Source organism: Bos javanicus, chromosome 2 (genome assembly GCF_032452875.1).
Source record: "Bos javanicus breed banteng chromosome 2, ARS-OSU_banteng_1.0, whole genome shotgun sequence".
NCBI classification, from domain to species: domain Eukaryota; kingdom Metazoa; phylum Chordata; class Mammalia; order Artiodactyla; family Bovidae; genus Bos; species Bos javanicus.
Window position 1 is genome coordinate 135,700,929 of NC_083869.1, and position 27,963 is coordinate 135,728,891.

General features: G+C 47.8%; 1 protein-coding gene across 3 annotated transcripts in view; it reads left to right on the forward strand.

The window, feature by feature from the left end:
- Window positions 1-27,963, forward strand: part of SPATA21 (spermatogenesis associated 21) — a 41,860-nt gene that overhangs the window by 11,523 nt on the left and 2,374 nt on the right. For all 3 annotated transcript variants that reach the window (XM_061395625.1, XM_061395626.1, XM_061395627.1), the window contains 7 exons: window positions 12-307; window positions 669-717; window positions 2,962-3,404; window positions 3,778-3,866; window positions 7,482-7,619; window positions 10,713-10,784; window positions 10,903-11,020. In XM_061395625.1, the coding sequence (XP_061251609.1) occupies window positions 12-307; window positions 669-717; window positions 2,962-3,404; window positions 3,778-3,866; window positions 7,482-7,619; window positions 10,713-10,784; window positions 10,903-11,020 (1,205 nt within the window). The remainder of the gene's footprint in view (window positions 1-11; window positions 308-668; window positions 718-2,961; window positions 3,405-3,777; window positions 3,867-7,481; window positions 7,620-10,712; window positions 10,785-10,902; window positions 11,021-27,963) is intronic.

Consider the following 27,963-nt stretch of genomic DNA (forward strand, 5'->3'; position numbering starts at 1 on the left):
GTTCTTGGCAGGACCCAGAGGGTGAGCCCATCCCAGGTCGCCTGGCAGCCAGTGAGTCAGACACAGTGCAGCCAACAGAGCCTTATTGCACCTTGGACAGCTGTGAACAGCAACTGGAGGACAAGCCCCCCAAGGAGGTGGACACCCCACCCATCGGGCCACAGAGGGCTCTGCCAGAGCCTGGCCCAGGGGGATGTGAGGACAGTTCCCAGGAAGAAGTGTCCCTAATGCCTACGGCAACTCTGGAGGAAAAGACAGTTCACACTGCCCCGCCACCCAGGCCACGATCTGACACACCCAAAGCAAGGTAAGGCACCCCACCCCTCCCTGACCCCAACAAGACTGCTCTTCTGCTAGTTCTAGAGGAGGTGACTTCTAGTCCTGACAGCTCTTGAAACGATGTAAGACCTTGGTCAAGCCATGCCCCCCGAACCCCTGTTTCCCCATCTGTATAGTAGCTCTAGTACAGAATTCTTTGCCCCATGGGCCCATTCTTCACCGGCCAAGTCCCCACAAGGGATGTGGAAGAATGAGGAGCGCCTCTGAGAGCAGAAGCCCAGGGGTGAAACTGCAGCGGTGGATCTGAGTTTCCTGGGGCTGAGAGAAGGCCTTGCAAGGGTGAGCCTTGAGCTGCACCCCCCCTCACCTGGGGGTTCTCCCTTGTTTAGAGACGAGGCTGTGGAGATCCAGCCAACACTGGGGCCTGCTCGTCCACCTGTAAGTAGAACCACAGTGGGGAAGGGAACGGGGCGGGGGGAGATCAGGACGAGGAGGGAAGAGGCAGAATGGGGCAGTATTCACAAACTGGGGAAGGTGTGAGTCCGTGCCTGCGTGTTTCCATGGGTGTACACACATGTGTGTGTGTTTGCACATGTGCATGTGTGTGCCCACATGTGTGTATCTTGGTTGCGAGTCAAGGCTGCTCTTACAACTTTGGAGCCCCCAAATTCACCCCAGGCCACAGTGGTTTTTTCCACATTGGCACGGATCTCTGTCGGCCAGCTGCTCAGTGACAGCACACAACCCAAAGCTTCCCTGAATGCCTGGGAGACTCCCATCCCCTCCCAAGTCATCCCCACATCCAACAGCTTTCTCACTTCCTAGTTCTTTGATTTGATTGGGCAACCTGTGAACAGTTATCATCTGCCTGGTGGAAAGGCAGGTTGGAGAAAGAGGAATCAAAAGAGCTTTTAGGAAATAAAATTTACAAAAATATTGAACCACTGTGTTGTACACTTGAAACTAATATCGTAAATTGACTTTGAAAGTGAAAGTGTTAGTCAGTTGTGTACGACTCTTTGCAACGCCCTGGACTGTAGGCTGCCAGGCTCTTCTGTCCATGGAATTCCCCAGGGTAGAATCCTGGAGTTGGTTGCCATTCCCTTCTTCAGGGGATATTCCTGACCCAAGGATTGGACCTGGGTCTCCTGCATTGCAGGCAGATTCTAAGCCCAGATTCGATCTAAGCCCAGAGGTTTTTTTTTTTTTTTAAAGAGGCTTTCAGTCTGGGGCCCGAGTGACACTAGTGAAGGAACAGACAGAAAGAGCCCCAGGTTCTGCTTTGGTCATGTTCTGGGCAAACAGGAAGAAATACCGGGAGGATGTATGGAGTTAGGAAGGAGAGAGAGGTCAGGATGGGAGATGTAAATGTGAGGAAAACAGGGGTAACATCTAGGAGACTGTACGGAGCAGGAAGGCATCTGAGGACAGACCACTGGTCTCCACCACATTCAGAAATGGAGGGACTTTTCTCGTGGTCCAGTGGTTAAGATTCTGTGCTTCCGATGCAGGGCACATGGGTTCAGTCTCTGGTCAGGGAAGTGTTCCGCAGAGACAGGCGCAGCCAGTCTTTCGAGGCATTCTGCTCGAAAGGCAGGGCGGAGAACCGGGTGGCACTGAAAGGCTGTGTAGTGCGGGCGTTGTTTCTTTCCGGCTGCGCTGGGTTTTTGTCTCTTCGCTGCAGCGCGTGGACTTTGTCTAGGTGCAGAGCACAGGCCCGACGGACACAGAACCCCCTAGGCTGTGCAGTTGTGTCCACGGGCTCAGTTGCCCCACAGCTTGTGGGGATCTCAGTTCCCCAGCCAGGAACTGAAGCCATGTCCCCTGTATTGGAACGCAGATTCTTTTTTTAGTTTTTAATGGAAAGCGGATTCCTAACCACTGGACCACCAAGGGAGCCCTGAGAGTTTTTCTTTTAGAGAAGGAAGGTAAGAGGCTCTCTGGTCCTGTGGTTAAGACGCCACGCTCCTAATGTGGGGGACACAGGTTCAATCCCTGGTCGGGAGCTCAGATCCTGCTTGCCACAGGGCGCAGCTTAAAAACCTTAAAGTAATAATAATTAAATAATTTTAAATTAAAGAAGGAAAATAATATAGTGTGTTTACATGCTGATGGGAGTAATCTGGCGGAGAGGGCAGTGCTGATACTTTAGGTCGAGCAGGTGTGTGGTGACAGCTCCATCTTTGAACAGGAGAAAGGGCCGGGCTGGAGCCTGCCTGGGGCCGCCTGGGTGGAGGCAGGCAGGGGACAGCTCACCCCTCTCTAGGAGAGACAGACCTAGGAGGTGCTGGATTTGCTGAACACGTGGATGGGAATCTACTGAGCGCCTGCCAAGTGGGAGTAGGCTGCTGTGTTGATAGGACAAAGAGGCAGGTGCGGTCCTGCCCTCAGGGAGCGTGCTTCCAGGGAGGGCAAGCAGCGAGCTGGACAGGCTGCGCTGACTGCAGAGGAGGAAAGAAGCACCACTCAAGAGCACAGCTCGGAGAGCTGGGACGAGGCCCAGGTCGGGGGTCGAGGAGGACGTGCGGAAGGGGTCTAGAATATGCTGGAGAGATGTGGGTTCCCTGGGACCCAGAGGAGAAGGAGAGGCTGAGGGTGCCCTGCGGTGGGTGGCCGCGAGCAGCTCGCGGGACCGTCCGGCTGCTGGAGGCCTCACGCATCACCTGCCCGTCCCGTCCCCAGGAGGCGGTGGACACGGGAGCGAGGGGGCTGGACCCCACACAGAAGCAGCCTCAGGAGCCCGCGGCGGCCACGGGCGCCCGGGATCCCGGCAGCGCCCGGCCCGGCTTCATGAGGCGCCTGCTGGAGGTAGAGGAGGAGGAGGCCGCGCTTCGGAGGGCCGCCAAGGCCCGCGCCCTGCCAGGCCGGAGGTGCCCCCGGGCCCTGGGTCCCGTGCCCGCCCCTGCCCCCAGCCTGCCTCCGCCCCTGCCTGCGGCCCAGGCCCCAGCCTCCGCCTCCGCCCGGGCCTGGGCCCGGCCGCCCGTCCCCGCGCCAGTCCCCGCCCCTGCGGGGACGCCTGGCCCTGCTCCAGGGCCCGCTGCTGTCCTGCCGGTGCCCGCGTCGGATCTGGCCTGGAGAAGGACAGAACTTCTGAGCCACAGCCGGGAGAGGAGCCTGAAGGCACGGTAGGAGCCACCCCAGAAAGCGTCGGGATCCGAGCGCGGCCCCATGGCCCTCACATCCCCTCCAGACTCCCGTCCCGGCGTCGCGCCCATCTGCCCCTCCTGTGTGTCCCCTGCCTCTCCCGGCTCTCTGTCTCTCACACTGAAGCCCCTTCCTCATTGCCAACCCTGCTTCTCTTTCTAACCCGTCTAGACGCCTCTCACCTCTGCCTTGCTCCCTCGGGTCACTCAAAGACTCCTGTGACCTCTCAAAGCCTCCCCAGGGCCCCTCCTATGACCCCCCTGCCCTGGCTGCCCCCTCACACCCCCAGCTTTCGGGGTCCGGGGCGGGGGTGGGCAGCCGGATGTGCCCTGGGCCCGGCTCTGTCCTCTGCAGGCAGGAGCTGGAGGAGCGCTGCCTCCTGAATGTGTGTCAGACCTGGGAGGAGAGGGCCGAGGAGCACCTCACCATGAAGCAGGAGGAAGGTGAGGGCGGGCCTTCCCGGGGGGCGGGGTGGGGGGGAGGGCTCTCAGTGCCCTCGGTACTCCGGCTGGCGGGTCTGGGTTGGATACTGGCCAGCGATCACTCCGCGGCCCTGTGTCCGTCCCATCCTGCGCTGTGCTGGCGGCGCGGCCAAGGGCAGGCGGCTGACCCGAGCCCTCTTCCCTCTTCTCTTCCCGAGGGTCTCTGAACGAACGGAGCAAGCAGTCTGAGCCCCAGACAGGGCCAGGGGGGCCCTTCTGCCTTTCCTGAATACACTCTTTGGCTCCCCAGGGCCGGATCCTTGCAGTTCACTCTTTTTAAAAAAATGTTGTTCCTTGGTCTTAGTTGCAGGATCTGTTGGGCTAGGCAGAATCTTTTACTTCGGCGCACGGACTCGAGTTGTGGGGCGAGGACTCCGGAATACGTGGGCTTGAGTACTTCAGTGTGTGCACTTAGCTGTGCCCTGGCATTTGGAATCTTAGTTCCCTGACTAGGGATCAAACTCCCGGCCCCTGCATTGCCAGGTGGATTCTTAACCACTGGGCCCCCAAGGAAGTCCCTTGCTCCTTTCAGCTTTAAAGCTCTCTACTCTTTCTGGAGGGCTTTTCTAAGTCCAGCACCCATTGCCCCACCGCCTTGAGCCGAGTTCAGGGACAACATGACACACTGGCATAGAGACCCAGCATCCTCCCAGGACTTTCAGCCCGCCTGGTGGGGAAAGAGCTGGCTACCTGCTCTGATGGCCCAACCACCCTGATTTGAGATGATCTTAAATGCGGGCTGTTCTGTTTATCTCTTTTTTCAGGCTGCCTGCCTGCGGCAGCTCACCACTCACTCCAACCCTAAGCCCAGCCCTACCTCTTCCCCACATTTCAGTTCTGTGTGTCAGAGTTACAAGGCCTATGATGTCCCAAGTGCTGAATTAATACAGCCTCTCTGGGAGAGTGTCTTGTTCTGTCCCTCTTGTTCAGTTGCCAAGTCATGTCCAACTCTGCAACCCTATGTATTGCAGCATGCCAGGCTTCCCTGTACATCACTAACTCCTGGAGCTTACTCAAACTCATGTCCATTGAGTCAGTGATGCAATCCAAACATCTCATCCTCTGTCACCCCCTTCTCCTCCCACCTTCAATCTTTCCCAGCATCAGGGTCTTTTCTAATGAGTCAGCTCTTTGCATCAGGTAGCCAAAGTATTGGAGCTTTAGCATCATTCCTTCCAGTGAATATTCAGGGGTGATTTCCTTTAGGATAGACTGGTTTGATCTCCTTGCCGTCCAAGGGACTCTCAAGAGTTTTCTCCAGCACCACAGTTGAAAGCCTTGATTCTTTGGCGCTCAGCCTTCTTTATGGTTCAACTATCACATTCGTACATGACTACTACAAAAACCATGGCTGTGACTATTACGGAGCTTTATTGGCAAAGTGACATTTCTGCTTTTTAATATGCTGTCTAGGTTGGTCATAGCTTTTCTTCCAAGGAGCAAGCGTCTTTTAATTTCATGGCTGCAGTCACCATCTGCAGTGATTTTGGAGCCCAGAAAAATAAAGTCTGACACTGTTTCCACTGTTTCCCCATCTATTTGCCATGAAGTGATGGGACCAGGTGCCACGATCTTAATTTTTTGAATGTTGAGTTTTAAGCCAGCTTTTTCACTCTCCTCTTTCACTCTCATCAAGAGGCTCTTTAGTTCCTCTTCAGTTTCTGCCATAAGGGTGGTGTCACCTGCATATCGGAGGTTGTTAATATTTCTCCCAGCAATCTTGATTCCAGCTTGTGATTCATCCAGCCCAGCATTTTGCATGATGTACTCTGCCTGCAAATTTAATAAACAGGGTGACAATACACACCTTCACCTTGCACCAGGAATACCACCAATTCAGGGCACCCCTGCCGTGTGCCAGGCAGTATGCTAAGTCCTTCACAGCCAGGTTCTCATGTAACTCTTACAACAGCCTTGACATACTCCTTTCCCAATTCTGAACCAGTCTATTGTTCCATGTTCAACACTATCTGCCCACCTTATAGATAAGAAAATTGGGGGTCAGAGAAGTGCCATGGCTTGCCCACCGCAACCATATTAGTGTGCTTAGGCTGACATAAGGAAGTACCATCAACTGGGTGGCTTAAAATTTACTTTCCTGTAGTTCTGGAGTCTAGAAGTCCCAGACTGGGGTGTTGGTACATTTGGTTTCTTCCTCTTCTCTTTGTTGGTTGGTTTCTCCTGGAGCCTCCCTCCTGGCTTGCAGCTGGCTGCCTTCTCCTGGGTCCTGCCTTTCCTCTGTGTGTGTGCATCCCTGTCCAAATTTCCTCTTCTCTTAAGGACACCCCTTAGGCTGGATTAAGGGGCTCATTTTAACATAATCACCCTTTTAAAGGCATTATTTCCAGATACAGTCACATTCTAAGACAAGTGGGGATGGGCAGTGCAGGTGTCAAGGCTTCAATATATGAATGTAGGCAGTGAGCATGATGCAGCGTGTGTAACAGCGACCCTGATTCTCAGCAGATGGCGGAGCTAGTCTCGTCAGCAGGCCTGTTGATTCTAACCTGGACTGTGCCGTGAGCTGTGAAACCGGTGCCGCCCTTGTTAGGACCAGGACGTAACTCTTCTATCAGTTGATGCAGCTCTGGCACTCGAGAGAGTCCTGCGACTGAGACACAACCTCCTGGGCCCTCTGCTCTGGTCCAGACAGTTATCTCAGAGGCTGCGCTTCGTTGCTCAGTCCTGTCTGACTCTGTGACTCCATGGACTGTAGCCCGCCTGGCTCCTCTATCCATGGCGATCCTCCAAGCAAGGATACTGGAGTGGGTTGCCATGCCCTCCTTCAGGGGATCTTCCCAACCCAGGGATAAAACCCAGATTTCCCACATTGCCAGTGGATTCTTTACCATCTGAGCCACCAGGGAAGCCCATCTTAGAGGCTATGTCCATCCAGATAAGTAACCGTTATTGCCCAGTCGCTAAGCTGTGTCCAACTCTTTGTGACCTTGTGGAGTGCAGCCTGCCAGTCTTCCCTGTCCTTCAGTATCTCCCAAGGTTTGCTCAGATTCATGTCCATTGAATTGGTGATGCCATCTAACCATCTCATCAGCCGCCACCCTCTTCTTTTGCCTTCAATGTTTCCCGCATCAGGGTCATTTCCAATGAGTTGGCTCTTTGCATCAGGTGGCCCAAGTGTTGGAGCTTCAGCTTAGATATGTAACTGCAGAGCCCCAAAGCCAAGGCACAGACTCAGAGTCAAAAAGATCTGTCTGGTGCTCTAACCTCTGAGCCTCAGTTTCCCCATCCGTACAAGGAAATAAGCATTCTACTCTTAAGAGTCTGTTGTAAGAATTACATGAGAACCTGGCTGTGAAGAACTTGGCATAGTTCCTGGCACACTGCAGCGGTGCCCTGAGTGGGCATGCTCCTGGTGCCGGTGAAGGCAGCCCGCTGCATCCTTGGCCTGACCTTGTACTAGAGGTGCGTCTACGGAGCCTGCTCCTCCGCGTTTCACTCGTCTCTCCACCCAGCCATGAGATAGAGGAGGCTCGCCCAGGGGTGCGTGGAGCGGATGGGATGCATGTTAGAGACAGGAAGTGACCACGCCCCTCCCCACCCCGCCGCCCACCCCAGCCTTCCGCAGCTACTTTGAGATCTTCAACGGTCATGGTGAGGTGGACGCGCAGAGCCTGGAGAACATCCTGCTGCTTGTGGGCATCTCCCTGACAACGGCCCAGGTGGAGGGTGCCCTGAGGAGCGCTGACATCGACGGTGAGTGCGGGGGCGGGGGGTTGGGGTTGCTTCATCCTGAGCCCTGGCGGGATCAGGCTCACCCGCAGCATGAGACCTGTGCAGTCACATGGGGCTCGGTGACAGGATCCTGACTTTGGTTCACCGTTTTGCTGTTGCGGTCTAGAAATTCTTGATAATTTTTGAACGAGGGGCCCTGTTCTGCATTTCTTTCTTTTTTTTTTTTTTGGTTGCACTGGACCCTCATTGCATCACTCAGACTTTAGTCGCAGTGCTTCTGGGCTTCTCTTGTGGAGCGGTGGACTTAGTCACCCTGCCACATGTGGGATCCTAGGTCTCTGACCAGGGATGGAACCTGAGGCTCCTGCATTAGAAGGTGGGTTCTTAACCACTGGACCACGAGGGAAGTGCTGCATTTTCATTTTGCTCTGGGCAAATGCAAATAATACAGCTGGTTCTGGCTCCCAAAGTTAGTGATTCCTGAGGACCTATGCAGTGCCAGGCTCTGGGGACCCAGAGATGACCAAGACCTAGTTCCCGACCCTAAGATGTAGGTCATCTCTGAGATCACTCCTCCAGGACATTATGTGTGCTCCGTCGGACATTCCTTGTGACCTGGCCACTCGTTTTACTGGCTGTATGGCCTGGGGCTAGGGTTAGGGTTAGGGTCACTGAAGTTCATCGCATCTCAGTTTCCCCGCCTGTAAAATGGGGCTCACAGCAGTTACCCGTCTCACTGAGCTGCTGAGAAGATTGAATGAGGTAACCCAGGCAAAGCCGGAGCACTGCACGTGGCACACAGGCTGCACGCAGGAGACGCTGACCGCTGGTCTCGTCCATCCTCTAAGTGTTCTTTAGCTGCCTGCGTGTGCCCATTCCTGTGCTGGGCACTGGCATAGAGGCATAGACCTCTGAGATCTGCCCTCAAGATGCTCGCACAGCCAATGACACAGAAGGAAGAGTTGCTAAAGGCAGCAGTGCTCACAGTGGCTTGGATAAGGGATGAGGGATGAAGGCTTCCTGGAAGAGGTGATGCCTGAGCCAAATGGTGAAAGAGCAAGCAGGAGTTAGGCAGGATGAGAAGAAGGTCATTCCTGCTGGCAGAAATACCTTGCACACAGGGCTTAGGGCACAGAATGAAGAGCATTGTCCCATCGTGGTTTGGTTGACTAGATGCAGGGAACACAGCAGAGCGCTGGGGGCCTGGGCTCCTGACCCCTGAGTGGCAGCCCTGCTTCCTCCAGCACTGTCTTAAGGGCGAGTCCTCACTCAAGCTAGGCTAGGCATTGGCCTCAGCTTGGCCCTTGGGTGATCCCACACAACAGCCTGTTTTTGTCTGTGCCTCAGGCCTCATCTATGAGGGGGATTAGAGTATTAGCGCCTGCCGCTCGTCCACACCCCCCACCCCAAGGATGACTTTAAGGATTAGAGACCATTCATTAATTTGTCAAGCAGCTGAGAGAACTGGCATCTGGTCCCATTGCTTCATGACAAATAGAAGAGGGAAAAGTGGAAAGCAGTGACAGATTTTATTTTCTTGGGCTCCAAAATCACTGTGGACAGTGACTGCAGCCACGAAATTAAAAGACGCTTGCTCCTTTAAAAGAAGGAAAGCTATGACAAACCCAGACAGCGTATTAAAAAGCAGAGACATCACTTTGCCAACAGATGTCCGTATAGTCAAAGCTATGGTTTTTCCAGTAGTTATGTATGAATGTGAGAGTTGAACTATAAAGAAAACTGAGTGCCAGAGAACTGACGCTTTCAAATTGTGGTGCTGGAGAAGACTCAAGAGTCCCTTGGACTACAGTGAGGTCAAACCTGTCCATCCTAAAGGAAATCAAGCCTGAATATTCACTGGAAGGACTGATGCTGAAGCTGAAGCTTCAGTACTTTGGCCACCTAATGTGAAGAGCTGGCTTATTGAGAAAGACCCTGATGCTGGGAAAGATTGAAGGCACGAGAAAGGGACGACAGAGGATGAGATGGTTGGATGGCATTACTGACTCAAATGGACCTAAATTTGAGTAAATTTCAGGATATAGTGAAGGATAAGGGAGACTCATGTGCTACAGTCCATGGGGGTGCAAAGAGCTGGACACAGTGACTGAACAGTAATAACAAAGTTGAGAGAGCATTTCCCAAGCGCCTCTTTGTTTTAAGTCCTGAGGACACAGTACAGAATGAAGCACCCAGCGCCCGCCCACCAGAGCTCCCGTGAAGCCCCAGGTCTCGTGAGCGTGTGGTTGAAGTACAGGTGTTTTATGAGAATGTTCAATTGGGAATCTGACCTATACTGGTCTGACTTCCCTCAGGAAGTGGTGGTCAAAGGAAGCATTAAGGGAAAGAGCTGGAGGGAATTCCCTGGTGGTCCAGTGGTGAGGACTTGGCACTTTTACTTCTGGGGCCGCAGTTCAGTCTGTAGTTGCAGAACTAAGATTCTGCAAGCTGCATCGCATGGCCACAAGAAACAAAAACAAATAAACACAGAGTTAGCGTGTGCTGGAGAGAATTCTGAGATGAGAACGCGGTGCGTACAAAGGCCCGGAGTGGGGGAGGAGGGGCCCCCGGTGGGAGCAGGTTAGTGCTTGCGGGAGCTTGGTACCTGGTGAGGCTGCAGACAGCTGACAGGCAGGCCTAGCAGGACTTTGAAGGCCACAGTGGGAACACTGTAGGCAAAGATATGTGCTCATGCAAGACTAACACACTGTAATAAGAGTTGCCGACATCTGTTGAGCACGTGTTTGTGTGCATGGCCCTATTCTAAGTGCATTGCCTCCATTTCTCTCCCTTGAGAAAGGCGTTGTGGTTATCCTCACCCTGTTAGATGAGAAAACTAAGGCTTAGTGGGGCTGAGACTTTGGCAGGGTCACAGAGATAGTGAGTGACATGAACCCAGACTGTTGTTTCTAGAACCTTCTGGGAGCCTCTAACCCAGGAGATTTTATTTTTTTTCCTTCTACTTCTCTAAGTGTCCCACACTTTCTACATCAACTGTGTGTTACTTTTATAATCAACTCCAACAAGTAAATGCTAACAGCCGTGCCTGGGTTGCAGTGTCCGAGCCTGCTCTGGAAGGCCCCTGTCCACTCTGTGTTCTTCTGGCCCCCACAGGAGATGGTCACGTGAACTTCAAAGACTTCTTGACTGTGATGACAGACACCAGGCGCTTCTTCTGCTCTGTGGGTGAGCAGGGGTGAGCCCAGGGCACTCAGAGCTGGGATGGGGGGGCAGGTGGCTAGTGGGGGGCTTGGGCATGCCAGGGTGTCAAATGGTAATGGCAGCTACCATCCCATGTCCCCAGAACAGAATGCCCTGATGGACATGGCTCCTCCAAACCCCGACACTCTGTTCTTTGAGATCCTGTCCCTGCTGGTGGAGATGCTGGCCTTACCGGAAGGAGCCTTAGAAGAGATCACCAGGTGAGTAGGTCTTTTGGTTGTGGGTGGAGGGTTGTAGGCACAGAAATTGCACCTAGCCTTTTGGCAGTGGAGGATTTTGGATAGTTAGGACTCTTAGTTGCAAGTGAAACATACATAAAACTGGCTTATGCAAAAGGGGAATGTATCGGCTCACATCACTGCTCAGGGCTTCAGGAATGGCTGGATCCAGGAGACCAGCTGATACCATTCAGGCTTTCTCTCTCCTGCTCATCTCTGCATTGGCTTCAAGTTCAGCTAGGCTCTTCCCACAGTGAGAAGGATGGCAACTGGCAGCCCTTGCTCATTACCCTCCTTGTTTTTCAACCTCAGCAGCAAGAGGAGTGCCTTCTCGCAGTGCGCATATAGCAGTCCCAGAAAGAAAATGGGGCAGAGCCTGTTTGGGCTGGACAACAAGAGATGGAAGCCTCCCCGCATTTCCAGAGTGGGCTGGTGGGTGGTCCTTCTCATCTAAGAAAGAGATGGCTGTGTACAAAAAATGACATGAACACTTGATGGCTAGAAGCAAAGGGTCGCTCTTGCAGCGCACAGAGGCTTGTCTCTGTTGTTGAGAAGATTGGATAATTTTTTTCCTACCACAGACCAGCCCTTTTCCGCAGAGGCCAGAAGAGGTGGAATGATTACATGTGTTTCAGCAACACCAACTTAGCAAACCCCAGAGACAAGAGATCTGTCTTTCCCAGCATCTCTAAATCACTAAACATATACAACCTGAAGATGGCAAATGAATAATTTAAAAAGCAATAAAACAAATTCCCATGTATCCATTTCTTCAGCTTAAAAATAGGTAATTTCCAATCATCTTGAAGCCCCTGAGTGCCCTACCCTAACCACAGAGTACTTTCTCTTGTAACAAGAACCAACGCTTATTCATTTGCTTTTGTTTTAAAATCTCACTGCTTATTTTTCCCATGTCATTCATTGAAAGTTTCAAGCGTGTGGCAAAGTTAAAAGAACTGTACAGTGAACAGTTAGATGCCCACCTAGATTCAACTGTTGCTATTTTGCCCTTCTTTTACCTATCCATCCCTCTATTCTCCAGTCTGTCTTGTTTTTTATTTCATTTTATAGTAAATTATAGTCATTTCCCTCTAAATACGTCAGTATTTTGGGCTGGGCAAAACGTTTGTTTGGGTTTTTCATAACATCTTACAGAAAAACTTGAATATACTTTTTGGCCAACCCAATACCTATCATCAGCTAATGATCAATATTTGTATAGAGCTTCCCCACCCATATCTTTTGAGATTCATATAATGTACATTCGGTGAAATGCACAGATCTTATGTGTATCATTTAGTGAGTCTCAACAAATTCCCACACCCCAGCAACCTGAGCCCCTGTCAAGTTATACAAAATTTTACTATCATTCCAGAAAGTGCCCTCATGACCCTTCCCAGCTGGTCCCTGAAACTACACTTCTTTTAATTTCTTTCCATCACAGATTGGTTTTGTCTGTCTTATAACTTCATATAAATGGAAACATACAGAGTACAGTCTTTAGTGTCCAGCTTCCTTCACTCAGCATAATGCGTTTCCCCCCAAACTTTAACATTTAAAAAAAATTTTATGTATCTATTTGGCTGTGTCAGCTCTTAGCTGCCGCATGTGGGAGCTTCTGTTGCAGCGTGCCAGCTCCGTGGCTGCAGCGCAGCCTGACTGTGCGTGCGTGTGTGCTCAGTGGCTTCAGCTGTGTCCAGCTCCCTGTGACCGTATGGACTGTAGCTGCCTGCTCCTCTGCCCCTGGGATTCTCCAGGCAAGAATACTGGAGTGGGGTGCCATGCCCTCCTCCAGGAGATTTTCCCAACCCCGAGATCAAACCCATGTACTGCAGGTGGATTCTTTATACCCACTGAGCAGCCTGGGAACCATGACGACATCACAATAGAACCTATTTGATCAGTGAGTGGACGTTAGGTCTACATTCAGTTCCTAGCCATAGTAGAAACAGCGTGACTGTTCTGTATCTGTTTCCTGGGACACCTGAGAGAGAGTTTCTTCAGAGCTGTAGTTTTGAAACTTTTTGATCTAGAAAGTCTGTTATTATTTTTTTATACTTGAATTTAAGACTGAGAGATCTAAAAAATAAATATCTATTTATTTAACAAAGATAAGCTAGGGCTCTGTGATATTCTACAGAAGACAGGGATCAAGACCATCCCCAAGAAAAAGAAATGCAAAGGCAAAATGGCTGTTTGAGGAGTCCTTGCAAATAGCTGTGAAAAGAAGAGAAGCGAAAAGGAAAGGAGAAAAGGAAGGATACACCCATCTGAGTGCAGACTCCCAAAGAACAGCAAGGAGAGACAAGACAGCCTTCCTCAGTGATCAGTGCAGAGAAATAGAGGAGACAACAGAGTGGGAAGGACTAGAGGTCTCCTCAAGAAAATTAGGAACATTTCATGCAAAGATGGGCTCGATAAAGGACAGAAATGGTATGGACCTAACAGAAGCAGAAGATATTAAGAAGAGGTGGCAAAAATACACAGAAGAACTATACAAAAAAGATCTTCATGACCCAGATAACCACGATGGTGTGATCACTCACCTAGAGCCAGACATCCTGGAATGTGAAGTCAAGTGGGCCTTAGGAAGCATCACTATGAACAAAGCTAGTGGAGGTGATGGAATTGCAGTGGAGCTATTTCAAATCCTGAAAGATAATGCTGTGAAAGTGCTGCACTCAATATGCCAGCAAATTTGGAAAACTCAGCAGTGGCCACAGGACTGGAAAAGGTCAGTTGTCATTCCAATCCCAAAGAAAGGCAATGCCAAAGAATGCTCAGACTACCACATAATTGTACTCATCTCACACACTAGTAAAGTAATGCTCAAAATTCTCCAAGCCAGGCTTCAGCAATATGTGAACTGTGAACTTCCTGATGTTCAAGCTGGTTTTAGAAAAGGCAGAGGAACCAGAGATCAAATTGCCAATATCTGCTGGATCATCAAAAAAGCAAGAGAGTTCCAGAAAAACATCTATTTCTGCTTTATTGACTATGCCAAAGCCTTTGACTATGAAGATCACAATAAACTGTGGAAAATTCTGAAAGAGATGGGAATACCAGACCACCTGACTTGCCTCTTGAGAAATTTGTATGCAGGTCAGGAAGCAACAGTTAGAACTGGACATGGAACAGACTGGTTACAAATAGGAAAAGGTGTACGTCAAGGCTGTATATTGTCACCCTGCTTATTTAACTTCTGTGCATAGTACATCATGAGAAACACTGGACTGGAAGAAACACAAGCTGGAATCAAGATTGCTGGGAGAAATATCAGTAACCTCAGATATGCAGATGACACCACCCTTATGGCAGAAAGTGAGAAAGAACTAAAAGGCCTCTTGATGAAAGTGAAAGAGGAGAGTGAAAAAGTTGGCTTAAAACTCAACATTCAGAAAACTAAGATCACGGCATCTGGTCCCATCACTTCATGGGAGATAGATGGGGAAACAGTGGAAACAGTGGCTGACTTTATTTTTTGGGGCTGCAAAATCACTGCAGATGGTGATTGCAGCTCTAAAATTAAAAGACACTTACTCCTTGGAAGGAAAGTTACGACCAACCTAGATAGCATATTGAAAAGCAGAGACATTACTTTGTCAACAAAGGTCCGTCTAATCAAGGCTATGATTTTTCCATTAGTCATGTATGGATGTGAGAGTTGGACTGTGAAGAAAGCTGAGCGCCGAAGAATTGATGCTTTTGAACTGTGGTGTTGGAGAAGTCTCTTGACAGTCTCTTGGACTGCAAGGAGATCCAGCCAGTTCATCCTGAAGGAGATCAGTCCTGGGTGTTCATTGGAAGGGCTGATGTTGACGCTGAAACTGAAATACTTTGGCAACCTGATGCGAAGAGCTGACTCATTGGAAAAGACCCTGATGCTGGGAAAGATTGAGGGCAGAAGGAGAAGGGGACGACAGAGGATGAGATGGTTGGATGCCATCACTGACACAATGGACGTGAGTTTGAGTGAACTCCAGGAGTTGGTGATGGACAGGAAGGCCTGGCATGTTGCGGTTCATGGGGTCGCAAAGAGTCAGACACGACTGAGCAACTGAACTGAACCCAATTACATGTTAATCCAAAACATTTTAAATAAAAAAAATAACAATACTTTCCAAAACAAACAAAAAAGTTAATGAGAAGAATGTCATTGCTTTACAGTATCGAGAGTCTCTTCAGCATCTGGAATAAAAGAACTTGGCTGGATTTTCTTATCTGCTTCTGCATTCAATCTGTTGCAATCTGTTTTTTCAGTTGAAGAATATGAAGAAATCAGTCGTCACACAAATATGTAATTGGAAAAAGTATTTTCATAGTCTTTTTATTTAAGCCACATATCATGGAGATTTTTTTTTTTTTTAATTTTTTGGAGCAAGCATTTAATGGGGAACATTTCTTTGAAAACAAAAGAGAAACAGAGGTTAACGGGAACAAATTGTGAACTCAGTTTTTGAGTCCAGAGGGCAGTTAATTTCAAGGATTCTTAAGTGTCAGGCTCAAAGCATCTTTAGGTGGACTGAGGGACTTCCCTGGCAGTCCAGTGGCTGAGACTCTGTACTCCACTGCAGGGGGCACGAGTTCAATCCCTGGTTGTGGGAACTGGGATCCTTCGAGTCCTGAGGCTCAGCCAAAAAAAAGGAGGCTGTCTGGGGGCTCTCAGGAATTTTCTGGCTTGCAGTTCAAATGTCTTTGGTGATGGCATCAGGTGTTCCGGTGAACTAACGGCAGCAGGCATTCAGGTTTTTATACATAATCTGTTGTGAGTTTTTTCTTTTGAAGTTTATGTTAAGTTGCTTTATCTTGCAGGGCACGGGGGGAAAGGGCAGTCCTAGTTTTTAGTGGTGCCAGTTCAGGAGGGTGGGAGGAAGACGACCTTACAGGCACACAGAGTGGCAGGAGGCAGTTTATACAGAGGACAGAAGGCTCAAAGTGAGTGAACTGTCCTGCGACCAACAAGGGTGTGACAGCTTTTGTTGAAACATAGAATGTCTCTCTCCACAATCATGCCCATTTTTTCAAAGAAAATCAAAGTAAGACTAATTTGTTTGTGAAACAAGTCTAGTCTCATTAAGCATGGCTAAATTATTTTAAAATTGATTCGTTTTGTTATTGAAGTGTAGTTGATTTATAATGTGTTAGTTTCAGCAAAGTGGTTCATATATATATATTATATTTTATAAATGTATATTATATATAATTATTGGGACTATATATCATCATATATAATGCATATATATTAGGTGCTAGGATTGGGCTCTTTTGCTGTGGAAGCCCAGGTTCGATCCACGGTCAGCAAAACATCCTGTATGCTGTGCAGCACAGCCAAAAGACAGAAGTGTATATATATTTATAAACAGAAATCACAGAAGCAAAGAACACTCAGTTCAGTTTAGTTGTCCGACTCTTTGCCACCCCAGGACTGCAGCACTCAGGCTTCCCTGTTCATTACCAACTCCCAGAGCTCACTCAAATTCACGTCCATCGAGTCCGTAATGCCATCCAAACATCTCATCCTCTGTTGCCCTCTTCTCCTCCCGCCTTCAATCTTTCCAAGCTTTGTGAGTCAGCTCTTCGCATCAGGTGGCCAAAGTAGTGCAGCTTCAGCTTCAGCTTCAGTCCTTCCAATGAATATTCAGGGTTGATTTACTTTAGGATTGACTGGTTGGATCTTGCAGTCCATGGGACTCTCAAGAGTCTTCTCCAACACCACAGTTCAGAAGCATCAATTCTTTGGTGCTCAGCTTTCTTTATAGTCCAACTCTCACATCCATACAAGACTAATGGAAAAACCATACCTTTGACTAGATGGACCTTTGTCGGCAAAGTGATGTCTCTGCTTTTTAATATGCTGTCTAGGTTGGTCATAGCTTTTCTTTGAAGGAGCAAGTGTCTTTTAATTTCATGGCTATAGTCACCACCTGCAGTTATTTTGGAGCCCAAGAAAATAAAGTCTCACTGTTTCCACTGTTTCCCCGTCTGTTTGCCATGATCTTAGTTTTCTGAATGTTGAGTTTTAAGCCAACTTTTTCACTATCCTCTTTCACTTTCATCACGAGGCTCTTTTTCTTCACTTTCTGCCATAAGGGTGGTGTTAATCTGCATATCTGAGGTTATTGATATCTCTCCCAGCAATCTTGATTCCAGCTTGTGCTTCATCCAGCCCAGTGTTTCTCATGATGTACTCTGCATCAGATCAGATCAGTCGCTCACTCGTGTCCGACTCTTTGCGACCCCATGAATCGCAGCACGCCAGGCCTCCCTGTCCATCACCAGCTCCCAGAGTTCACCCAGACTCACGTCCATCGAGTCAGTGATGCCATCCAGCCATCTCATCCTCTGTCGTCCCCTTCTCCTCCTGCCCCCAATCCCTCCCAGCATCAGAGTCTTTTCCAATGAGTCAACTCTTCGCATGAGGTGGCCAAAGTACTGGAGTTTCAGCTTTAGCATCATTCTTTCCAAAGAAATCCCAGGGCTGATCTCCTTCAGAATGGACTGGTTGGATCTCCTTGCAGTCCAAGGGACTCTCAAGAGTCTTCTCCAACACCACAGTTCAAAAGCATCAATTCTTCGGTGCTCAGCCGAAGTCCAACTCTCACATCCATACATGACCACAGGAAAAGCCGTAGCCTTTACTAGACGGACCTTTGTTGGCAAAGTGATGTCTCTGCTTTTGAATATGCTATCTAGGTTGGTCATAACTTTCCTTCCAAGGAGTAAGCGTCTTTTAATTTCATGGCTGCAGTCACCATCTGTAGTGATTTTGGAGCTCAGAAAAATAGTCTGACACTGTTTCCACTGTTTCCCCATCTATCTCCCATGAAGTGATGGGACCGGATGCCATGATCTTCGTTTTCTGAATGTTGAGCTTTAAGCCAACCTTTTCAGTCTCCACTTTCACTTTCATCAAGAGGCTTTTGAGTTCCTCTTCACTTTCTGCCATAAGGGTGGTGTCATCTGCATATCTGGGGTTATTGATATTTCTCCCGGCAATCTTGATTCCAGCTTGTGTTTCTTCCAGTCCAGCGTTTCTCACGATGTACTCTGCATATAAGTTCAATAAGCAGGGTGACAATATACAGCCTTGACGAACTCCTTTTCCTATTTGGAACCAGTCTGTTGTTCCATGTCCAGTTCTAACTGTTGCTTCCTGACCTGCATACAAATTTCTCAAGAGGCAGATCAGGTGGTCTGGTATTCCCATCTCTTTCAGAATTTTCCACAGTTTATTGTGATCCACACAGTCAAAGGCTTCGGCATAGTCAATACAGCAGAAATAGATGTTTTTCTGGAACTCTCTTGCTTTTTCGATGATTCAGCGGATGTTGGCAATTTGATCTCTGGTTCCTCTGCCTTTTCTAAAACCAGCTTGAACATCAGGAAGTTCACAGTTCAAGTATTGCTGAAGCCTGGCTTGGAGAATTTTGAGCACTACTTTACTAGTGTGTGAGATGAGTGCAATCGTGCGGTAGTTTGAACATTCTTTGGTATTGCGTTTCTTTGGGATTGGAATGAAAAGTGACTTTTCCAGTCCTGTGGCCACTGCTGAGTTTTCCAAATTTGCTGGCATACTGAATGCAGCACTTTAACAGCATCATCTTTTAGGATTTGAAATAGCTCCACTGGAATTCCATCACCTCCACTAGCTTTGTTCATAGTGATGCTTCCTAAGGCCCACTTGACTTCACATTCCATGATGTCTGGCTCTAGGTGAGTGATCACACCATCGTGGTTATCTGGGTCATGAAGATCTTTTTTTATAGTTCTTCTGTGTATTCTCGCCACTTCCTTAATATCTTCTGCTTCTGTTAGGTCCATACCATTTCTGTCCTTTATTGTGCCCGTCTTTGCATGAAATGTTCCCTTGGTATCTCTAATTTTCTTGATGAGATCTCTAGTCTTTCCCATTCTATTGTTTTCTTCTATTTCTTTGCATTGATCGCTGAGGAAGGCTTTCTTATGGTTCCGTGGTATTCTTTGGAACTCTGCATTCAAATGGGTATTTCCTTTTCTCATTTGTCTTTAGCTTATCTTCTTTTTTCAGCTCTTTGTAAGGCCTGGTCAGACAACCATTTTGCCTTTTTGCATTTCTTTTTCTTGGGGTTCGTCTTGTTCACTGCCTCCTGTACAATGTCAAGAACCTCAGAACCTCCATCCATAGCTCTCAGGCACTCTATCAGATCTAATCCCTTGAATCTACTTGTCACTTACACTGTATAATTGTAAGGGATTTGATTTCGGTCATACCTGAGTGGTCTAGTGGCGGATGTTCTATGGCAAAGAACACAGGAACTTCAACATATCGCTCTCTTCCTTTTTCTTTAAATTTACCGTCATGGTTGACACACATCAAGCAATGCACTTTAATTGTACATTTTGTTCTTGGGTTGAATTCATACCATTATAATGGTAAACATCTGGTAGAGATAAGATATGCTTGTTTGACTAGTCTCAGCTTTAGAGAGGTTTTTTTTTTTCTTTCCTTAAGCCAATTAAATACAGCTCTCTTACAAGTTAATTTTTAGGAATACTGTCTGGAGTAGAAAAACATTACATACATATTATATATATATGTGTATATACATGGGGTCGCAAAGAGTCAGCATGACTGAGCGACTGAACAGCAACAATATATACATATGCATATGTAAACATACAGACAGGTGCCAAGACAGGTCTTAAGGCTTTCATTTAAAGCCTTAGTTATGAGGTAGGTACAATAATATGAAGTTTACTAGGCTATAAAAAAAAATAGTTGGATCCAAATTATATTTCTGGCAGATGGAACAAGTTAAAGTCAGTTGCCCAGAAGGCTAAAGCTTTTTACTAATATTTGTGGAGAAGTGCTTTAAGACTTTTGGTGCCACATGGCCCTCTTAAGTGCATGATAATTTTGTTCTGTTTCCAATGTCCTGATATTTTACAGTATCTGAAAGTGCCTTGAGACAATAAGGAGGTTTTGGGACTGGTAAGACTGGTTTTGAATTACTCCTAGAGGCACACTGGTGTTTTTTTAAAGAGTTACTTTACAAGACAAGGACAGTTGTTTTTAATTCTCAGAGAATTGGATTGCTGCTTGAATGATACCAAGAAGGGTGACTTACCCATCCAGTGCATTATCTTGGATTTGTTTCTTTATGTTAAGGAGAAGACTTTTCCTTCCAGTCTCCAGATGGAAATTGCAAGACTCCTGTGTTGTAGATTTAGAGCTGTGTGGCTTTGGAATATTTTAATAAATAATTCCACAAAGGCTTCAGAATTTTTTTTTCTTTTTTTCTCCTCTGAGTACAATAGTTTTATTTTAGCTTAGGAAACACAGCCTCTGAATATCAGGCCAACTTCTAAGCATATAATCCCTTAAAAAAAATCACTTCAACATCTTATCATGTTTCAGCTGCTACAAACAGTGAATTTTACTGGCAGTATCAAACTTTTTTGTTTTTTTCTTGTAAAACCAAAGGCATACCTGTTTCAAGTGACTCAAAACCAAAACTAATGAGCTTTTTATGACTTAACCACAAATGCAAGAGGCATCTTCAAAGAGGGTGCAAAACATACAGCCCTCCCAAGATCCAGAGTCACCTCCAAGACAGCTAAAAGAAAGTCTTAAATAACCTCCACATCTCGTGAACTGTCGATGGTTCCTAGGATACTAGCCATAAACAGAATGTGACCCACATTTCTGTGAGGACATCTGTGTATTCTCAGGGCTCCCAGCCTGACAACTGGCCACCTACAGACACAGACCGGCCCGACAACTTGCATGCCCGGGCAGGCAGACAGCTAAGACCTCAGGACAGAAAATGAGAAAAGAGGGAAAGCAATAGCTGTCCCTGGGAGTGTCAGTCGCTCAGTTGTGACTGACTCTGGTGATCCTATGGACTAAAGCCTGCTAAAGCCAGGGAAGAAATGGGAAAGGAGATGACGTGGCTTGTCATCTCCTTCTCCAGGGGCTCTTCCCAACCCAGGGATGGAACTCACGTCTCCTGCACTGCTGGCAGATTCTTTACCGTCTAAGCCACCAGAGAAGGCCATGCCTGGGACAGAAAGGATCAATGACCAGTGGGTACCCAAAACCAAATTCGCAAGAGTCTCATCCCAAATAACTAATTCTTACAAATGTTTTTTTTTTTTTTCCTGCCGATCTGAATTTGGAAAGGAAGGGACAAGAAGGAATTATTACCTTCCTCTCTTGACCAGTCTTCCCTGGTAGCTCCCCCAGGGAGTTGGTAAAGAGTCCCCCAGCAACGCAGGAGGCCACCTGCAATTGCTGACCTGGGCTTTGATCCCTGGGTCGGGAAGACGCCCTGGAGAAGGAAATGGCAACATGCGCCAGTATTGCCTGGGAAATCGCATGGATAGAGGAGGTAGGAATGATGTGGTTGGAAATGCTAACTTCGGCCAGTTTAGTCAGGACCCAGGATCTCTCAGGGGCAGCCCTCCTTTCCCGCCCCACCCCACCCCAGAGGAGGGTGTCCCAGACAATGCTAACTCATCCTTCTTAAAAACATATAGGAGCTGAAGTTTTCCCCTGTCCTATTAGGGTTTTCAGCTGGGACTGACATAAGACAGGAGAAAAGCATAAAATGTATTTACATGAACAAAAGAAGAAGAACGCTCACAAGAAAAATGGAGACCCAAAGAAGTGCCCAGGCCTAAGTGCCTGTATACCAGCTGAGCAAAGAGTAGTCGCTGTAGAAGAGTGCCTAAGTGACGTGGTGGCGATGGTTGTTGCTAAGCCATGTCCAACTCTTGCGACCTGATGGACGTGGCCCACTAGGCTCCTGTGTGCCCTGGACCTCATACGGGCAGGCTGAAGGAAAACACCGCTTAACTGGACACAGTTCTCTTGGCCTCTGAGCCTCATCTCTTGTGATAAGAATGCTTCTTCCTCCTACCATAGAGAAGGCACCTCTCACGTGGCATATTTATATCCTGCTTTTAGGGAAAAAAAGGAAGGTCAGTGTACCCCTCTTGCATCTACAGTTTATCGAGTGCCTTTAATTCAAAATAAGCAGTATGGAGTTCCCTGGGGGTCCAGTACTTAGGACTTGGTGTTTTCACTGTACTGGCCTGGGTTCGAGACCTTGTTAGGGAACTAAGATCCTTCAAGCCTTGTGACAGAGCCAAAACAAAACAAAAAACACCCACAAAACCAAAATAACCAACATCCCAAAGTGGCATATTGTGGGGGTGGCAGGTTCTGAACTCCTTCAAAAGAAAAAACAATGACCAGTGTAGCCCACAACTCAGTGGCACACGCGCTTTTCCTCAAGACAGTCATAGTATGCAGCAGCAGGGCTTCTAAAGAGCACTTACAGGGACTTCCCTGCTGGTCCAGTGGCTAAGATGCCTTGTTTCCAATGCAAGGGGCTTGGGTTCCATCCTTGGTCAATCCCACATGCTGCAACTAAGACCTATTGCCACCGAATAAATAAATATTTTTTAAAAAAGAATATTTATAGAGGGACTTCCTGGCAGTCCAGTGACTTCGACTCTACACTCCTAATGCAGGAGCCCAGGTTCGACCCCTGGTCGGGGAATTAGATCCCTCATGCAGAAACTAAGAGTTTGCATGCTGCACGTGTTGCAACTGAAAAGATCCCAAATGCTGCAACTAGCCGTCCTGCATGCGTGCATGCTGTCACTTCAGTCGTGTCCAACTCTGCGCAGCCTGATGCACTGTAGCCGCCAGGCTCCTCTGTCCATGGGGTTCTCCAGGCAAGAACACTGGAGTGGGTTGCCATGCCCTCCTCCAGGGGGTCTTCCAGACCCAGGGATGGAACCCACGTTTCTTATGTCTCCTGCAGTGGCAGGCGGGTTCTCTACCACTGGTGTGCTGCAAGTAAGATCTCCAGTGCAGCCAAGAGAAAAGAATATTTATGGAGTAATCAAGCGCAAAGTACTCAAGAGTCAAGGTTTAGTACAATTAATAACTTTATTTTCACCAAGGATTTTTCTTTTTTTACTCAGTGTGTTTTTAATCAGAAATCATTTTTCTTAAAATTATTTATTGATTTGGCTGTGCCAGATCTTAGTTGTACCATGCAGAATCTTCTGGTTACAGCATGTGAGCCCTGGCCTGGCACTGAAGAATACAGTGACTCTGAGAGGAGTTTGGTGCCGCTTCCTTGATTTATGCTAAGGTGGTTTTACATCCCCCCCCAATGTGTTGTAGCTTTAGTGCAAATGTCAACACAAAATACCAAATATCAAGAGAGTGACAAGACAGGACACAGACTGAGAGAAGATATTTTCAAAACTTATCTAATAAAAACAGTTATCTAAAATTTACAAAGGAGTTTTTAAATGAAATAACAGGAAATCAAACAACTTGCTTAAGAAATAGGCAAAAGATTTGAATAAACACCAAAGATGGTACATGGATGATCAACAAGCATATGAAAAGATGTTCGACATCATGTGTCATTAGGGAATTGCAAATTAAAACAACAATGAGATGCTACTGTACACCTGTTAGAATGGTGAAGGTCCAAGACGCTGACAGTCTTCACATGCGGGCAAGGATGTGCAATCAAAGTAAGTATTGTTTCATTTCTGGTGGGAATGCAAAATGGTACTGTCACTTTGGAAGGCCGTTTGGTGGTTTCTTACAAAACTAAACAAACTCTTACATGATCCAGCAGCTGTGCCGCTTGAGATTCACCCCAATAAACTGAAAATTCAGTCCACACAAAAACGTGCACACAGATGTGTATAGCAGTTGTATTCATAATTGCCAAAACTTGGAGGCAACCAAGATGTCCTTCAGTAGGTGAACGGATAAATTAGCTGTGCTACATCTATACAGTAGAATTGGTTGTTTTTCAGTTGCTAAGTTAAGAGGAGAGTGAAAAAACTGGCTTAAAACTCAGCATTCAAAAAACTAAGATCATGGCAATCCGGTCCCATCACTTCATGGCAAATAGATGGGGAAACAATGGAAACAGTGACAGACTTTATTTTCTTGGGCTCCAAAATCACTGCAGATGGTGACTGCAGCCATGATATTAAAAGATGCTTGCTCCTTGGAAGAAAAGCTATGACCAACCTAGACAGCATATTAAAAAGCAGAGACATCACTTTGCCAACAAAGGTCTGTCTAGTCAAAGCTATTGTTTTTCCAGTAGTCACATATGGATGTGAGAGTTGGTCTATAAAGAAAGCTGAGCACTGAAGAATTAATGCTCTTGAACTGTGGTGTTGGAGAAGACTCTTGGGAGTCTTTTGGACTGCAAGGAGATCAAACCAGTCAATGCTAAAGGAAATCAGTCCTGAATATTCATTGGAAGGACTGATGCTGAAGCTGAAACTGCAATATTTTGGCCACCTGATGAGAACAACTGACTCATTAGAAAAGACCCTGATCCTGGGAAACACTGAAAGCAGGAGGAGAAGGGGGTGACAGAGGATGAGATGGTTGGATGGCATCATCGACTCAATGGACATGAATTTGAGCAAGCTCCGGGAGTTGGTGACAGACAGGGAAGCCTGGCATGCTGTAGTCCATGGGGTCGCAAAGAGTCGGACACGACTGAGCGACTGAACTGAAGTGAAAAAAACTGATCTGAAAAGGCTATATAGTTTATAATTCCAACTACATGACATTCTGGAAAAGACAAAACAATGAAGACAGTAAAAAGATTAGTGCTGACTGGGGTGAGGGGAGATGGGAGGAGGTGGAGCACAGACTTTTTACAGCAATCTATTTCTGTTTTGTAAATAAGTTCATTTGTATCATTCTTTAGATCCCACATGTGTCTTTCTCTGACGATACTTCACTGTGATAATCTCTAGGTTCATCAGTGTTGCTGCAAAAGGCATTATTTCATTCTTTTATGATTACTGCTCCGCTTTATATTCTATCTTCTGTATCCATTCATCTTTTGATGGACATCTAGGTTGCTTCCATGTCTTGGCTATTGCAAATAGTGCTGCTGTGAACCCTGGGGTGCACGTATCTTTTTCAATTAGAGTTTTCATCTTTTCCAGATATATGCCCAGGAGTGGGATTGCTAGGTCATATGGTAACTCTATTTTTCATTTTTTTTAAGAACCTCTACACAGTTCACTGTGAACTGTGCTAGTTCACATCTCCATCAGTAGCGTGAGCGGACCCCTTTTCTCCACACCCTCTCCAGACTTCCCCTTTCTTCTTGAGTATTTTTGGCATTTATGTCTACATGCTACGGATGCACTACAACATACTGGTTATCGACTTCTGTCTCCTGACTTCCTGTTACGGTGAGAATTTAGCTGTCTGATACAACTGTCCCTTCAGCTCCTCCCTGTCCCAATATATTATCACTTTTTTACTAAATATTTGCGGTTTCTAATATTATAGCTATGCAATTATTCATAGCTGAGCATTTATAATACTGATTTAATTTTCTTTCTTGTTTTATTTTCTCAGTCGACAATCGCCTTTTTTAGAAATATCAATTTTGGGGGCAGTGCTGGGTCTTCACGGCTGCATGCAGGCTTTCTCCAGTTGTGGCGAGCAGGGCTGAGCGGCGGGGGTGGGAGGCTGCTCTGCTGCGGTGCGTGCACCTCACTACAGTGGCCTCTGCTTGTAGAGCGCGGGCTCCGGGCACGTGGGCTTTGCTAGTTGCTGCGGTGCGTGCGCCTCACTACAGGGGCCTCCGCTTGCAGAGCGCGGGCTCCGGGCACGCGGGCTTTGCTGGTTGTGCCGCGGGGCCTTAGTTGCCCCGTAGCACGTGGCATCTTCCAGACCAGGGGTTGAACTGGTCCTTCACATTGCAAGGCGTCATTCCCTGGACAACCAGGGAAGCCCTGCCTTGATAGTTTTTCCTTTGTGTTCACTGATAATTCTTGCACCTTCCTAAAACTTCAGTTTCTTGGCAGCATTCTCTAAATAACTCCATTCTTCTCAGTTTTGGATTGATTTCCTTTTAGGCCTGTGACAGAGCTGTCATCTTGGGAGTCTGTAGTCATCCTAGAAATTCTTCCTTCCGATAGGAATTCTGGCTACTGGATCACATGTATTACCTTTTCTTGGTTTGCTTACTCTTTCTTGGTTTGATTTGCTTAAAAAAAAAAAAAAAAAATGGAAGCATGTTTTACCAGTAGCTTTTGGGGGTTAGAAAGCTAACACCAGGTATGGGAATGCCCACCCTAGATATTTCTGTGTTTTTAGCTACAGTGACCTCATCTAAACTGGTTGTCCGCTATGGGGGTTGCGCTGCCCTCGTGGGATCTGTTCACCATCTTTAACGTCCGTCTGTCTTCTGTGTTAGGTCTCTTATTTCCTGTATGTATATCTTCCTTTTCTTTTTTGGTTTCTGCCCTCATTTTGGAAGAACATGCCCTCTAGGAGCTTCCTGAGAAAGGATGCATGGGAGGCAAAAGTGTTAAGATTTTGTATGCCTACAAATGCTTATTCTGTCATTCTTACTGAACAGCTCAGCTGGGCACAGAATTCTAGATTAGTGTATTGGTTAAGGAATAGACCCGTGTGCTGTAGTTTAAACAACGTAGTTTATTTCTCTCACATGGATGGTCTGGAGGAAGCAGGTGGGAAGGCAGAGTTGTTCAGGCACCCAGCTTCTACCCCACTGATCGTCCCACCATTCCCTGGGTCGATCCTAAGCCAGTTTACCAAAACACATCTACATTCAAGCCTGTAAGAAGTGGAAGGAGAGAGCAAGCAGTTTCCTTTAAAGTTGTGACTGAGAAGCTTGCACACCCTCTGATCAGTTCTGTGGGCTCCCGTTGGGTGAAGTTATTTTCTAGTCCATCTTTTTACTCAGGATGTTGCCTTTTCAGGTCGTAATTTTACACAGGGATCTGGACCCAGTCTCCATGCGAGGGCTCTGGAGTTCATTTCCTGTGTGTGACCCTCATGAAAACCCCCAGCTCCAGGCTGTCAGGACAGGCAGAGGCCCAGCTTAGCCACCAGCTGAAGCCCTAAGAGCGGTCCATTGCTCTGAGCAGCCCGCACACCCTTCACCGCTGCCTGGAGTCCCCGGCGGGCTGGACCTCCCAGCTTGCTGCCCGTCTCCACCCCCTTACCCCTCACACACCACCTCTCGCCCCCTGTTCCCAGAGCTCACCAACTCTTTCCCACCTCCTGGCCTTTCCCAAGCTGTCCCCTCCGCCTGCCTCTTCCTGACATCCCCTTAGCTTGCTCCCTCCTCCTCCTGCTCAGATGTCACCACCTTGGAGACTCTCCCTGACTCTGAACAACGGAGTTCATCACTATCCCTTACTCAGCTTTTACTTTCTCTCAAAGCACCCATCACTACTCACATGAGGACCATGATTTTTATTTGTTCAGGATCTGACTCTTGACTAGATAAGGGCCTAGGAAGCTGATTCAGAAAGTGATACCAGGGAGCAGAATTGAGGCAAGGGGTGTGAACAGAGGAGTCGTCGTCAATACAAGGAGGTGCTATTGAGTCGACCACCCCAGGGTCTTCTGAGGAAGACTGTCAGTGGTGGCTCAGAATTCTGAGGGGAAGAGCGAGAAGCCTGTACACCCCAGAGCGGGCTCCTTTGTCAGGGGTGCCCCTCACAGCCGTTTAATTCCCCTGCACTTCTGGGCTGCATACATGTCAAAGAAGCAGGAGGTACGGTCTGAGGTGAGACCCCGTCAGGCTGTCCCTGTGCAAAGCTGGTTGAGGCCCATGGAGAAGTGGTTTCTGTGACAATGGCTGGTAAGAGGTGGGGCTGGGAGACAACACAAGGACCTTAAATAAACATCTCCTGTGCTGCCCTTCGGAGAAGGCAATGGCACCCCACTCCAGTACTCTTGCCTTGAAAATCCCATGGACGGAGGAGCCTGGAAGGCTGCAGTCCATGGGGTCGCTGAGGGTCAGACACGACTGAGCGACTTCACTTTCACTTTTCACTTTCCTGCATTGGAGGAGGAAATGGCACCCCACTCCAGTGTTCTTGCCTGG